We start from the raw sequence: 16127 nt of genomic DNA on the forward strand, positions 1-16127 counted from the left end.
TAATCTAAACTGATTGAATCAAGTGAGAGTGATTGACTGCTGATTAGCCTACTTCAAAGTTAACTAGATTGTAATCACACCTGGCTAGCCCTTAATGGTTTGGAGGATGTCAACCAATCAGTTTGAAGCAGTGTGTAAGGACTGCCTCTATTCCAGATCTATAAAAAGCTTCCACAATCAGTTTGCTAAAGAGTTCCTGATTAAAGCAGGCTTGTGGAGGAGGACTTGAGGAAGAACCCAACCAGGCTAGAACTCTATTGGAGATAGGCCTTTTCTTAACTTTCTGAACTTCATGTTAATACCTGTATGCTTTAATAAATGTTTAATGCCCAAAGACTGGTGCTGAAGCTTATAATTTAATGTGACCACAACATAGATTTTAAACATCACAACAATGATCCAAAGGATACAAACTAAAAATTCTTCAATGGCTCATTAAGCAATACATAAGTGTAAAGAATATTTAGGCGTGGCATATTAAATAACCCTGGGAATTCACAGTTTTTTGTTGTTAAAAGGGGTTTAGGGAACAAAAAAAAAACAACAAAACTCTGAGAACTCCCAGGATAATATGCCACTCCTAATGTTCTTTACACTACTGAAGTTGAAAGGATATTTCTATCTCCATTTAAAATTAATCATTTAATTTTTTTCGGAAAATATACTTTGTAGGGATTTGGCAGAAAATGTCTGTTGTCTAAGAAGAAGATCTATTAATAAAGTGATAAAGTATAAAAGAGAATGAGGATGGGGAGATGGAGAAGAAAAGGTAGGGAAATAATACAGTATGTGGATAAAGAGGTGACCCTAGAATCTGGAAGACCCAGGTTCAAATCCTACCTATCTGTGTCATTATGGGCAGATCATTTAACCTCTGAGTATTGCAGGCAACTTTCTGAGGTTCCTAAGCTAAAGATGAACTGCCAGTTTACACCAATGATTTCAGGATAAGTATACTTTTATTAATTTATGATGAAATCTTAGGTCTCGACACCAAGCTACATTCCCCTTCACCCCGCTCCCCCCCCAAAACCCAAACAAACAAAAAACCTCAACTACAGAAAGTTAACAGCTTGTCTGGGTGGATCAAGTTATATTGCTAAAATGAAGGCTCAAGTAACTAGCTACTGGGAAGCCTATATCATCTCTTTGCATATGAATTCTTCTAAGAAAAATTTCAGGTTTTTGGCCACGGAGCATAGAGCATTCTCTGTAATCTGTAGTTGCCCATTGTATTGAAAAGTTAAGAGATTTTCTCAGGGTCACACAGCCACTAGGTGTGGGAAGTGAAATTTAAACCCAGGTCTTCCTAGCTTAGGAGCTAGTTCCACTGTACCAGAAGTATCAAACATGGGAGCTGTGTGGACAGCAGTCTTGAGTCTGATTTTAATGTGGTTTTCTAAATTAATCTGGCCCGCAAGGAACCTTATGTACAGCTTGGTGGCCCCCATTTCTATTTGAGATTGATACCTCTTCTCTCCACCATGCTGCTTCTTGTTAGCAAGTGCTATTTTTTTGGGGGGGGGGTGAGGCAATTGGGGTTAAGTGACTTGCCCAGGGTCACACAGCTAGTAAGTGTCAAGTGTCTGAGGTCATATTTGAACTCAGGTCCTCCTGACGTCAGGGCTGTTGCTCTATCCACTGCACCACCGAGTTGCCCCTAAATTATTATTTTTTTATTTTTTTGGAGGGGGCTGGGAAATGAGTGTTAAGTGACTTTCCCAGGGCCACACAGCTAGTGTCTGAGACCGGATTTGAACTCAGGTCCTCCTGAATACAGGATTGGTGCTTTATCCACTGTGAGCAAGTGCTATTTTTAATTGGATAACTAGAATCAGAGAGATGGCTTAGAGAGCTGGCTTTAGTCAGGTCAGCCATGGGGAAATTCACAAAGTGATGCACAGGCTGCTTACTTACATGGGGCCCAATGTGGCCACTGGATACCCTACCCAGTCTGAGGATGGTCCAAAACCTGTGTTTTACTATGAGCCAGTTAATTCACATTTGGACATGTAAATCATACACAGAGACTCACACACTCCAGATCTGCCAGTAATGGTTTTCTTTTTTAAAAACCCTAGAGGTAACTTCCCTGTTTACTCTTTTCATGCAAACTTCCTGCCCTGTTGCCCGGAAAAGGAGCTCCTGCTTTTCCCTGGGTTTTCCCTTCATTCCCTCCAAAGTATCACAAGCTGCAGCTCTACTTTGTCGGGTGCACAGAGCATGACATGAAGTCCTAGAGAAATGGTGTTTCTAGCCGCCTAGGAGAGCAACGAGACAACAGGACAATACTGCCGCGATGTCACCTTGTTCTCTCCCAGGCCCCTTCAAAGGCAGTTGGGCCAGTGTCACCCTCACTGGGCCCCACGGATCAGGCTGATATTCTGGGGGTGTGGTCTGTTCTTTCTTAATCCAATCTTCTGTAGAAACGGACCTGAGAAGTCAGACACTTCTGAGAGTTTGGAGAGACAAAAGTGATGCTTTTTGTGGTGAGGAGGAAGCAAAAACACAATTCCAGATCAGACAGTGAAACCACACCCCAAAGGGCACAATTACTGGCCTGGAAAAAAGGCCACAGGAAAACAAAAGAATCTGCATTCTAAGTTAGCATTTTGTAAGAGGATTTTCATCCTTATGTAATCAGTAAGAGGCCCCTTTCTACCTTTAAGAAATGCCCTCAGGAAACAGGTTAAAGCAGGAAAATTTTCCAATGAAGAATCCAGAACAGTAGAAAACAATAATCCAAATGCTACACATTAAAGGGCCCCTTGTTTTCCCTGTTCCAAGTACTTGACTCTATTCCAGACCAAACAGAGAAGAGAGTGATTATTTAAAAGAAAAATCAAGAGGAAAGAGAGTGCACCAGAGAAGAGTATTTATTCAATCAGGAATTGTGGTTTCTGTACCTTCATTTAAAAGATGTAGGGATATGCCCAATGACTCAGGCATGGCTAGATTAGGGTTTTCAGCATTACGGAACATTATTGTGTGCCAGAAGAAATGACAAATACAAAGACATCATGAAACAAGTAGTGAGAAAAGCATGATCAGAATAATATTACTGTGAGAATCAGAGCTCTGCCCTAAGGAGAAAGCATGGGACTTGGCTCTGGAAGTTACGTCTATAGAAATACCTGTAGTCATGTCGTGTGTGTGTGTGTGTGTGTGTGTGTGTGTGTGTGTGTGTGTGTGTGTGTGTGTGTAGACGGCCCTGCTTCCTGTTTCACAGAAAGCTTCTGGGAGAAGCAGTGGAAGATTGTCCTTTTAGTTCAGGAACTGGCGTGTGGCAGCAGAGACAGAGAAAAAGAGAGGGCCTCTTTTCGTTCAGGACTTCAGCTTGCTGGGAGACAGAGAAAAGGGGGACAGAGAAAGAGAGGAAAGTAGATAGCAAGTAGATAGACCTTTCTGGCGTTACAGAATCCCATGTTTTGTCTTGACTCTTTAATAAATCCTTAAGAGCCTAAACTCTTGCTGAATTTATCAGTGATTTTAGCCAGCTTCCCTCCCCAAGACTGGGGGGGGGGGGCAGATTAGAATCCACAATTTAGATTTTAAACAACACACTAGGACACTGCCTATGACTACAGAAAGGTAACAAGTGTAACAAAACCCAATCAAGTACATAAAAGAAAAAGAACTAAGAAGGGGCCATAGAATTTGACAGGATTTTATTATTATTTTATTCAATGATCATGGGAACAGAAATACCATAGGAAAGAGGACATAACCGGGGCTCCTAAATTGATTAGATCAGTCTAAGAATCCCACCAATCACTGACCTTGCCTCACAGTAAGACTCAAGATGGCCCTATCAAAGTGGTGATCATGAAAACAATCTGCTACCAGCAAACTGCATGGGGGCTCAGTGGAATGGATTAAGTAGACAATACACAGTAGTACTCTAGTGTTTGATAAACCCAAAGATCCAAGCTTTTGGAACAAGAACTCACTATCTGACAAAAATTGCTGGGAAAACTGGAAAGCATTTTGGCAGATTCTAGGTATAGACCAACATCTATCTCATACCATATACCAAGAAAAGGTCAAAATGGGTATACAATCTAGACATAATTAGAGGAACATGGAAAAATTTACTTGTCCCATCTATGGATAAAGAATTTATAATTGGGGCAGCTAGGTGGCGCAGTGGATAGAGCACCGGCCCTGGATTTGGGAGGACCTGAGTTCAAATTCCGCCTCAGACACTTGACACTTACTAGCTGTGTGACCCTGGGCAAGTCACTTAACCCTCATTGCCCTGCCCCTGCCCCAATTTATTATCAAAAGGAGAGAATCATAGGAATCAAAATGGATAATTTTGATTACATTAAATGAAAAAGGGTTTGCAGGAACAAAAACAATGCAGCCAAGATTAGAACACAAGCATGTTCCGTCAAGGAAACATTTTGTTTCTTGAGGAACAACAGGGGGGACTGTAACGATTAGAATGACGCCACCTGCTGGAGAGTTACTGTAGAAGAGTTCTGCCCATGAAGCAAAGGTCTTTGAGGGCAAGACCAGGAATCAGGAAGTGACGTGGACTAGTGGAGGAGGAAGGAAGAGACTGGCGCTCAGTCTCACGCTCTTTCCTCTGGACTCTGGTGGAGAAGGGAGCTAGAAATGTGCTCTCCCTTTAATAGATAGGAATCTAGGCCTTTCTCTCTCTCTTTACCAAATTCTTATTCTCCTTAATAAATGCTTAAAAGTCTAACTCTTGCTAAAGCTTATAATTTATTGGCGACCACTCATTAGATATTTTAGACAGTTTAGCTAGAATTTTAGCCCTTAACAAGCAGAAAGCTGGGAAAAATTTTTTACATTAAGTGTCTCTGATAAAGGCCTCATTTCTTAAAATATATAGAGGATGGAGTCGAATTTATAAGCATATGAATCGTTCCTGAATTGATAAATGGTCAATGAAGATGAACAGGCAGTTTTCAGAAGAAGTCAATGCCATGAGATTGACTAAACCCTAAAGAACAGATTCTTTTTCAGGTATAGGGTGGGACCATATAACATCTGTCGTCCCTTCTGAATGAATATCTGAATGATACATCATCTTTTTAAAAGAACAAAACATTTAAAAGACATTGCCATAGGCAACTTTTCTGAACTCTGGACACCGTTCACATAGTGAAATATTCAAAGCTAAGCAGTGACATTCCAAGCCCATCAGGGGTCCTAGGGTCAAAGTTTATAGTGCATAGAAAGTAGCAAACTTTGCTTGATGGAAAACAAGCTGACGGCGCCCTCACCTGCAAGCAACATCAAGATTACAATCTTTATCGATGTAACATGGACTCTTCCCTCCGAGCTCCAGGGTAACAGGGGTCAAATGCTTGGCAGCTGCTTCCATAACAATCTTCCCTACTCCAGTACTTCCAGTATAGAGAATATGGTCAAATCTCTGCGTCAGAAGTTCTGTGGTTTCCTTAACGCCACCATTAATTACACAGTACAGCTCCTAGGAGGAAGAGATGAGCCAGAACAAGCTTGGTTACCAAAAGATCCTAAGCTTCCCACATCCATTCTTTTTTAGTCATAAAAGTATTTTATTCTTTTCCAGTTACATGTAAAGATAGTTTTCAACATCTCTTTTCATAAGATTTTAGGTCCAAATTTTTCTCCCTCCCCCCTCCCCAAGACAGAAAACAATCTGATATAGGTTATATAGGTACCATCACATTCAACATATTTCTGCATTAGTCATGTTGTGAAAGAAGAACCAGAGCAAAAGGGGAAAACCTCAAAAAAGAGAAAAAACCAACAATCAAAAAGCAGAAACAGTCTGCTTCAATCTGCATCCAGAATCCACAGTTCTTTTTTCTGGATTTTCCACATCCATTCATAAAGACATCTTCCTATTCTCCTAAGCTTCAAAAATATTTAACACTTAACTGTTTCAAAGGAAATTCTAAGGAGAGAGACTGTGCTATCCCTTGTGTCACTGAAGGACAAAGACTTAGGACCCAGTCCAGGTGGGTAGGAAACACTCTGGACCCAAATCCTAAGATCTGAGTCTGACTGTCCTTGACCACAGGAGGCACAAGTGCCACATTTAGACAAGAACAAGATGTAGCCCCTGACACGAGAGGAGATCTAGGCCTTATTCCAGATACTCTTAAAATATTCTGTTGCTTATGCACCTATCTGATGGCACTGACTGTTTCTGGCTCAGTAAAAACTGAGTCTACTATGTCAGAAGATTCTTAAGTTGGCAGCAATCCTTGCCAGGGCTCAGAGGCTGGTGTTTCTGATGACCTGCTTTAAGAAATTCACTGAGATCCAGAAATCTAGTCATCACAGCACTGGATTACCTGGGGCCTTATGCAAAGGCATGGATTAAAGAAGTCATTCTTAGAAGGGAACCAGGTTTTAAAACCTGGCCTGGGTCAAAGCACAGAAAATGCCACTCTGGTTCAGGGGCTACTGATCTATCCCATGGCAGATGGCCTTTGGAGTTTTGGGGAGGCAGGACTGGCAAAAGTGGATCCCATGGCAATTGTGATGTCCCCAAGCTGAGCTTGGGAGGGAGAGAAAATAGATACTTGTTAACTGGGGAAAAAATTTAATACAAAAACAAAAGCTTGGATTCTGGAAATCTGAGTTAATTTTTTTTTAAGCACTAGAGAATAGCACTAATTCAGTGTATGATTAAAAAAAAAAAGTTATTTCCAAAAAAGTCAGTCTGGGCACCACTGCAGCTCAGAACTATAAGGAGGAAAAAATCTACCCTACAGGTCAATTAGGAACTATCCTTGTGGGAAAACAAAACCAAACAAAATATATTAAGTGATTCCCCAGATGAAGGGGACAAGCAAGGCTATTGTTACTCTAGGCTAGAGATAAGGATTCAGCTTCTTAACATGCTCACCAAAAGCAAAAACATCTCAGTGATGATGCTTTGTACCCTTCAAGAAAGAGACCAGATGTTTAACTTTCCTGCTTTTAAAATAACCAGAAAACTCTTCCAGGTAGCACAATCAACACTAACTTCCTGTTTTATGATTGGTTTAGGGAAAGAGGAGGGAAGAAGTCAAAGATCAAAGCCAGCAAGGATGGCTGCAAAGGACAAGGTGAGATTCAGCAGGCTCTGACCTCCCCGAATCCTAGCACCTGTCTGGTGGACTTTGGAAACTTCCTATCAGTTGGTTATTCCCCTTTGAAATGTTTCTTGTCTATGGCTGCTCTCCAAAAGGCACCAGCTTTGGAGCGCCTGAGATAGCTGGTTCCCTGTAAATGACAGGACCAGAGGGGCTCACCAAGACTGTTCTCTGCATGGCAGCTCTCTCTACCAACGGAAGCAATGGGATTGTTTCTCACAGACACATAATACCAAGCCTTGGCCTGATCAGACTAGGGAAGTCCTCCCCTCCTTTTCCTTTTTTTTTTTTTCAATCCTTAAAACGAATTTTTATTAGTACCTCTTGTTTTTCACATGGCCAGGGTTTCTCCCAGTATCCCTCCTTCTCCCTCTCCCCAGAGAGTCACCCCATATAACATGTTTTTTGCAAGAAAAAAAGAGTAAGTAAAAAAGTCAAGGGCAAATTTGGCCCCAGACACTTGCTAGCTGTGTGACTCTGGGCAAGTCATTTCACCCTGTTTGCCCCAGTTTCTTCATTTGTAAAATAAGCTGAAGCAAAGGGAAAACCATTCTAGTATCTTTGCCAAATGGGGTCTTGGAGAGTCGGACACCACTGAAAGGACTGAACAACAACAACAAAATCAGCAAAGCTGATCAATAAACTGAAGAAGTTTGAAAAAGTCTGCAGTGTTCTGCACAGGTGGATCCCCCTCCCTCAACAAAGGAGGGTGGTGGGGATGTGTGCTCCCATCCCTTCCCTGGGGTCAGGCTTGTTTGTGACTTCACAACAATCCCTAGGGATTGGTCCGGAGTTGCTCTTTCCATTTATACGGTTGTACTCGTCTAGATGCTGCTTACTTCACTCTGCATCAATTTATAGAAATCTTCTCTGCATTCACCACATTATTAATTTTTTATAGCACAGCGGGGTTCTCTCATGTTCCCGTGTCAGTCCCTACTCAATGGGCATCTAATCTACTTTGCGTCTAGTTCTTGGATACCACAAGAAGGGCTGCTAAACATCATTGTCCAGCCCTTTTCAAAATCAGTGTGGATAGGGATGAGGTTAGGCCTAGCATCCGGGATTTCCCCAGTATAAAGAATTCCCGGTCAAATCAATCAGTCATCATTTATGAAGCACTTAATATGTGCCAGGCACTGTGCTAAATGCTGGGAATAGAAAAACAGGCAAACGACAGCTGCAAGGAGCTTTTTGGTTGGGCAATGAGGGTTAAGTGACTTGCCCAGGGTCACACAGCCAGTAAGTGTCAAGTGTCTGAGGCTGGATTTGAACTCGGATCCTCCTGAATCCAGGGCTAGTGCTCTATCCACTGCGCCATCTAGCTGCCCCCAGTGGGGAAACTCTTAACAAGAAAGATCAGCATGTTCTGTGATTTCCATAAAGTATCAGAGGGCAGCTAGGTGGCGCAGTGGATAAAGCACTGGCTCTGGATTCAGGAGGACCTGAGTTTAAATCCGGCCTCAGACACTTGACACTTACTGGCTGTGTGACCCTGGGCAAGTCACTTAACCCTCATTGCCCCACAAAAAAAAAAAAAAAAGAAAGAAAGAAAGAAAAGAAAAGAAAATCCCACTCCATAAAGTATCAGAGAATTGTGGAGAGAAATTAAGCAAAATATCATTAAAAACCAAATTGTATAAATGACTGTTAGAGCTCACAGTATTGATACCTTAAGTTAAAATTATGTCACTTAGAATTTGGACTGTTCTATAATAACTGCTCCACTGAGGAGGGCACTGAGCCCAGATTTCTGGATACAATGAGACCTTGAGGCTGCACTCATCAGCAGGGCTCAGCATCATATTGGCACATATTTACTCATTCTGTTTGTGTATAGTGGCAAAAATCAATCTGCAACTCCCTTAGGCCTCAGCATACATTGAAACAGGGAAACTGCCCAGAACTGTACAAGAGCCAAGGCTGCAGAGGGTACGGCTTCCAGGTCAAGCAGTCTGATATTTACACCTGTTGGTTTGTTTCCATAAGGCTCCTCAAGGAGCCTTACTAGCTTACTAGCTGTGTGACCCTAGGCAATTGCCTCACCAAAAAAACCAGCCAACCAACCAAACAAACAAAAAAACCCCACAAACCAAGGAAGAAATACTCACCTTGTCTAAATACTGAGGGATGATCTTGGCCAAGAGCATGGCTGTCCTTTCACTTAATTCTGATGGCTTGAGTATGACACCATTTCCTGGACAATACAAAGTGTGGAAGAATCATATCTAATAACTCAGTAACTTGAGTAGCTTTCAGTCCAATGTTGAACCGGGGATCCAACTTTTTTTCTGGTAACTGTTACTCCACTTACTAACTCACTTTCTGAACTGGTACAAAATCTTGAGAAAGCCATGATGACTTTCACCTACTTCCATGACCCCTCCCAAGCCCGGGTTGGAGGACAGATCTATAGACTTGGTTAGAGATTCAGGTGTGGGGAAGGGATATGAGAAGGGAGTGTTCTAGTTCCTTCTCCCCTAGCAGCTCAATGGATAAAGTTATAATCCTCCATGCTGCATACTGACTACTGCCTTGAGAGTTACCAGCTTCCTATGCTTTCCTTCAGCTTTGAGTTCCTTAATCCTATTTCAGCTTTTTGGTCTGCCTAATCTGACTGTATAGATAACATTTATAAGAAGATTGCAAAGACAGGTCTCTGGGGCAATAGTGAGCACTTCAGAAATAGGTAATTTAGGTTTCTGCTCCCCAGATCTTTTCATCTTTTTTTTGGGGGGGGGGGAATGGGGCAATGAGGGTTAAGTGACTTGCCCAGATCACACAGCTAGTATCAAGTGTCTGAGGCTAGATTTGAACTCAGGTCCTCCTGAATCCAGGGCTGGTGCTTTATCCACTGCACCACCTAGCTGCCCCCTTTTTTGTTGTTTTGTTTTTAATGCTCACTGAGAACAAATTCTAGTAAATTCCCAATTAAGCCACTTTTTAGAATTAGCCTGTCAGAGACAGAAGGAATGTTAGTGAACATCTTTTGCCTAATCTCCATGATCTTGCACTTTTTCCCTGCCCTGGAATTTTCAAGCAATAGCAAATAGGTTTGGCTGACACTAAGTAGGTAAATTGTTTTATGAAGTATAAAGTTCTTGGCATTCATTAATCAATATTTCTGGAGGATGATGCAATGTCTAATGGAATAACTAGTATACCAAAGACACAAGAATCAACTTGTCCAAGGTCACTGATTCTAGCCAAGTGGCTAGAATCCCATTCTGCTTGTTCCTAATTTGTGGGCCCACCTTTGAGGCCTTTATAAATCCCACTGGTCTAAATCAGTGCATGTATTTCCTAAGTGCTTCCTAAGAAAGTCACTATGTCTAATTAACGTCTCCATCATGATTAAATCATATTTTTATGAAAAGCAAAGACTAAGTGGCTGGCAAACATGAAGAACCATCACTAGAGAGAAATGATTCAACTTGACCTCATCGAAAATGATTCAATTGACTTCTACCTTTAATCTGCAAATTAATTTGAGAGCATAAGTCTCTATAAAAAAAAAAAATTTAAAGATGACACCATACCTGCTGCGATGGCTCCTATTAAAGGCTGGATATTTAGGACAAATGGGTAGTTCCACGCCCCAATAATCAAGACCACTCCAAGAGGCTCTGAGTGGACATAGGCCTCATCCATCATTGTCAGGAGATTCTTCTTAGCTGGCTCTGGGGTAACCCACTCAGGAAGTTTCTCCAGTGCATGGTCAAGCTCCCCAAGAACACTAATAACTTCTTGACTATATGCGTTGAATTCACTCTATCACAATATAGAATCATAGTTAATCTTAAAGTGACAGAGTGAATAGAAGGGCAGCTCCAAGTCTCAGACAAGAAATATACTCTGCTTTGACAATTCATTAACACCCTATTAGTTAATGGCGTTACCTCTGCCACTTTCTTAATGTTCCATAAACCCTTGCTAAATTCCATCCTGGCTCATGCAATTCATCCAACCCTGAAATGCCTCTAATCTCTCTTCTACTCATATACATCACTTAAATTATCTGGCCAAAAATTTAAAGGGGACAAAAGGCCTTCTGAAATCGACTGGAGATGAGCACCCTTGGACTTTTCACAGTGCAGCAGTGGCTGTTTCTTCACTTGCCCATAACTTTTTTTACACCTCTTTTTTTTTTCTCATCATCTACTAAAGTGTAATTGGCCCCAAGGTAGGTTCTTTGTGTAACCCTCCCGTGCCCCACTCCCCCTTGAGAAATCCTAAATGGGAATGAGGACTGATTAGGAAACTCCCTTCTGCAGCTTTTAGTCTTCAAGGCCACGGAAAAGGGGAGGGACTTGCTCTGGGTCACCTGGCAAGGATGCTCAGGCGATGAGACTTGAACCCAGGTCTTCCTGGCCTGCTCTCTATCCAATACAGCACCGAACAACTCTCCAAGGGGCCTTACCATTTATTACCTTGGTCCCTAGCCCCAGCCCGGTGTCCTAATCGAGAAGTGGTGGAAGGGCAGCCCACCCTGGCAGGCCCAAAGATTGGGGGGGGGGGGGTCCACAGCCTTGGGACCGATCAGCCAAACTCCTTTTCCTTGGCCTCCCCTCCATCCTATTTCACCGCAGGAAAGATTTCCTCTCTCCCTTCCCCGGAATGAAGTGAAGTTAACCACTGATTGTCCAAGAAGAGAAGGTTCAGCCTCCACTAGAGCCAAAATAGAGGCGGGGGGAGGGTGGGGGGAGAAACCGAGCCGGAAATCTCTGCACTGCAGAGCCGGGGGCGGGGGGGAGCGGGAGGGGGCGGGGCTTCATCCTTCCTCCAGTCCTGGGGTGTGTGTGTGTGGGGGGGTTACTTAACGCAGGTCCTGGCCCTCACCTCTCTAGTTCCTGCCCCGCCCCCCGTCCCCGGTCCCTCTCTCTCCGCCCCCTCCCTCTCCCCCCGCCCCCGCCCCGCTCACCTTGTGCAGGTCCTGGGCCAGCGCCGCCAGGATCTCCTTCTGGTGCTCCTGGACCATCCTCTGCAGGGCCCGCAGCTGCTGCTGCCGGAAGGCCAGTGGCCGCGAGCGGCCCGTCTGGAAGGCCGCCCGGGCCCGTAGCACCAGCTGTTCCATGGCGCCGCTCTGCACAAGACGACTGCCGGACCGCGGGCGCCCGGCGAGACCGGCGTCAGGCCTGGGGGCGGGCCCTCTCCGCCCCCTTCCCCCTTCTTCCTCCACGCTCCGCCTCAAATCCCTCAGCCACCCCCTGAGGGGCGGGGCCCGGGGGGCCGCAGGTGCGAGGGAAGGGCGGGCTCCGAGGCTCCGGGGCGCCAGTCACCTTCGGGCCCGGTGTCCCGGCACAAGGGGCGGGCCAGAAGTCCGCCTTCCTATTGGTTGAAAGAAGCCACGTGCTCTAGCCCGTCCTCCCCGGCCTCGCTCCGCCCCACGTCCACGCCCACGCCCTCCGGCAATGTCCGAGCGTGGGGAAGCTCTGACGTCACCCAGGCCCCGCCCCATCTTGGTGGGCGGGGGTGAGGAATGCCCGGAGGCTCTGGCCCTGGCGCTCTTTGGACCTCGTGCCCTAGCTCTCTGGTTGCCCCAGCTGCTCCCCCAGGCTGAATGTCCGAGGACCGCGGCACCACCTGCCCCCGGGACGTGTCCACTGGGATTTCCTTCTCCCGGGGGCGACCCCAACTCCCCCTGGGGGAGGGGGCATTCCCTAAGGGCACTGGCTTTGGAAGCAGGAAGATCTGGTTCCAATCCCACCTCTGCCTCTCCCAGCCTCCGTAACCCGGGCAAATCCCCCCTTCTCTGTGCCTCAGTTTCCTCATTTGTAAGAAGGGGCTGGACTGGATGGCCAGGAAGGGCCTTCCAGCTCTAGATCTAAGATCCCAAGTCCAAAGGAGGACTCGTTATCCCCCCCCCCCTCAAAAAACCCCACCCTACCCTCCTCTGAACTTCCCGGACTGCCGACTCCACGTGGCCACACATCCTGCCCGGTCTACCCCTCCCCACACTGTGCCAGCCTCTGTCTCCAGCTGTCCCCTCACCGGAACCCCACCTTAGGTCAGGGTCGGTTTATTGCAGCTGCGTCCTTCCTAATGGAGTCTCCCTGCAGCTAGTCTTTCCCCACCTCCTCCACACAGCCATCTTCTGAAAGAATGGCGCGGAAATACTCCTCCCCTTCTCCTCTGCCTCTGGGAACATTCTAGTCCGTTCTAGTTATCTGAGGACATGCTGTTTACCCCACTAGAATGTAAGCTTCTTGAGGGCAGGGACTGATTCATTTTTGTCTCTGGTCTCCAGTGCTTGGAACAATGCCCGCCATGGGGTAAGCACTTAATCAATGCCCGCCAGATTGATTTGAAGGAAACTTGAGACCCTTCCAGCCTAAACACCTCCTTCACAGAGAAGGAAATTGGGGCCTAGAGAAGGATTTACTTCACTATAGGCAGCAAAGACCCCAGTCCTAAGGTCGGGATATAGGTGCTAATGGGGTTTGCACAAAGGAATGAATGAGATTGAGTTCAGTCTCAGAGGAAATGCCAAATTGGGGTTTAGATCTATACTGGTTCACACACAGGACAAAGTATCCTAGAAAGGAGATGTGAAAAGGGGACCTTGGTAGTAAACAATTTAACCAGACCCAAAAAGATGGGGTGCTTCCATTTCCCTTTCAGGCAATCAGTGGTATAATCTAAGTTCTGCCTCTGAGGTACACCATTCCCTGTCCAGGTGGTCCTTCATAATACACCCCATTCTTACCTTAAGGAATTCTGGACACCAAGTCAAATTTACCAAAATTAGACACATTTGCTGAGGCTTAGAGTCAACATTCCTGTCTCTACAGAGTCATCTTCACCTGCATATTTCCTTCCACAAAATCTATTTCAGTTTCACACAGACCTATTCAACATCAACTCTGTTTAGTAAGTGTGTGATTTATGCTTAATTTCTATGTTCAAGGAATTGACCACAATCATGCAATCCATCTGGAATCTGGAGAACATGAAGGGATGGGTTTCTCCTCGACATTCACCATGTTTCATCTCTCTCAGATGTTCCCTTTGGGTACCATTGCCCTTAACTAGCTCAATGGCCTCTCCAAATTTCACTTCATCTGTCCAAATATACCAGCCAGTCATTTTCTCTTTCCCTCCAAAAGTCAAGGTAACTTCCATGCTCACAAACTTCCCTGGCTTTAAGTTCTAACTAAAACCCCACCTTTTACAGCAAGCCTTTCCTAACCTCTCTTCATTCTAGGGCCTTCCCTCTGTTAATTATTTCCTATTTATCTTGCATGTAGCTTGCTTTGTATATATTTGTTTGCATGCTCCTTGAGAGCAGGGACTGTCTTTTGCCCCTTTTTGTATCCCTGGCACCTAGCACTCTGCCTGGCACATAGTTGGTGCTTAATAAATGCTTATTGAAGGGGCTTATTGAGAAAACTGAAGCCTCAGAGGATGAAATGGCTTCACCAGGAGATCATAGGTAGTAAGTAGCTGGGCCTGGATTCGAAAGCTCGGGTTCTATCCACTGCACCAGGTTACCTCCCTTCCCACAATCCCTTTTCTAGCCAGGAGACAGAAGGATGAAGACAATCATATTTGTTTTCAGCGACATAGACTTGGAATTGATTACAAGACCATAGATTTAGAGCTGGGTCATTAAGTCTAACCCATTTTACAGATGAAGAAACTGAGGCCAAATTAAGTGACTTGCCTAAAGTGACAGATTAACTGTCAGAGGTGGATTTGAACCTAGGTCCTCTTATTTTCAACCTACTACTATCTCCAATGAACCATATTTTACTTGCTGATCAGCCAACTGATTCTGATGCCCATGTTGAAAATCCATTGATCATTTTGAAGGATTTTAGGCATTAGGACACTGCGGCAAAAGAAAGCAATCGTTGGTTTGACTATTTTTTAGCACTCTGTACAGGAAAACAAAAATTCTAAGGGCATCTGGATGCACAGCTGCCATATAATTTGTTACATTATGTTTACAGTCAAATAATAACAAGATAGTGAACATAATTATAGTAAAGCCTCCAACATTTTCCTTATTACAGAAGCTAAAGGCTGTGGGGATGCAGGTGTTTGCTTGAGCATAACCAAGAAAACCTCCTCCTGCTTCATGAACTTTTGATTCAAGGAGGTTAGTTTTAGCCGGGGGATATGAAGAGCTATTATTGCTTTAAGGAAACAGAAACATGAGTGAATTCATTTAAAGGGCTAACAACAATAACGAGTCTTAGAAAAGAATCAGAAAAAGAAATTACCTTCAACAGAATTTCCCCGTCAAGCCCGACAGCCACAAGGAACACAAACAAATTGAAGCTCTTCTGCTTGGCACGAACGTCAAGGCCCTCCCAGGAAAGTTGGACAGGAGCCCGAGGCCTTTGTACCGTATTATTCAGATAAAATGGTAGAGCCTTTTCATCTCGCCTCGCCAATTCACTCCCTCTTCTGTTTGCTTCTCCGGAACCTCAAATCTGCAAGAGTTCACTGAACCTACTATGTGGCAAGGTCCTGTTGGCTTCTAACCCAACCTTCGGCCTTCTTCGCCTCTTTGACGCTTCCTGGGTCTTCTTTCTGTCCTTCTCCTAGCTCCCATTTTAGAGTACAAGCAATTGTAGCTATTTGTGATTCAGGCTTTCTGACGTTTCACCAGCTGCCACCTCATAAATACCTCCAACCCAGCCCTCCGTCTTTCATTAGCACAAACATCCTCCCCGTACCTTGTCAACCAACATTTACTGAGCCTCTCCTAGGAGGAGGCAGTGTGGTTACTCTGGAGACAACCCTGACTCTACAGAGTCATGTGGGTTCCTGTCTCCACTTAGGATCAATGGCTCCTAAAAAGCGCTTAGTTTGTTTACTACTTCTGTGATTTGAAGTGAAGTCCCGTAGCCTCCCAGGGGGAGGCTGATGTTTCCTCTTTGGAAAATGAGGAGGTTGGATGAGATGGTCCTCCTTCCATCCCTAAGTCTCTGATCTTATGATCCTGTGTGTAGGGTATTGAGCTATGCACTATGGATCTAAGGACATTTAGGGTTAGATCTCTGCCCTAAAAGGTCC

At 44.6% G+C, this 16127-nt stretch overlaps 1 protein-coding gene across 3 annotated transcripts in view; it reads right to left on the minus strand.

Moving 5' to 3' along the window:
• Positions 1 to 15444, minus strand: part of ALDH3A2 (aldehyde dehydrogenase 3 family member A2) — a 53901-nt gene extending 38457 nt beyond the window's left edge. The window contains exons 1-5 of one of the 3 annotated variants that reach the window (XM_044001908.1): positions 15329 to 15444; positions 12025 to 12431; positions 10643 to 10874; positions 9215 to 9300; positions 5256 to 5464 (exon numbers count right to left, since the gene is read on the minus strand). In XM_044001908.1, coding sequence (XP_043857843.1) covers positions 5256 to 5464; positions 9215 to 9300; positions 10643 to 10874; positions 12025 to 12177 — 680 coding nt within the window. In that variant the 5' untranslated portion in view covers positions 12178 to 12431; positions 15329 to 15444. The remainder of the gene's footprint in view (positions 1 to 5255; positions 5465 to 9214; positions 9301 to 10642; positions 10875 to 12024; positions 12432 to 15328) is intronic. The other 2 variants (XM_044001910.1, XM_044001909.1) reach the window with 2 other exon arrangements.
• Between the last annotated feature and the right edge of the window lie 683 nt (positions 15445 to 16127).

The sequence above is a fragment of the Dromiciops gliroides genome, chromosome 4 (assembly GCF_019393635.1).
Source record: "Dromiciops gliroides isolate mDroGli1 chromosome 4, mDroGli1.pri, whole genome shotgun sequence".
Lineage (NCBI taxonomy): Eukaryota > Metazoa > Chordata > Mammalia > Microbiotheria > Microbiotheriidae > Dromiciops > Dromiciops gliroides.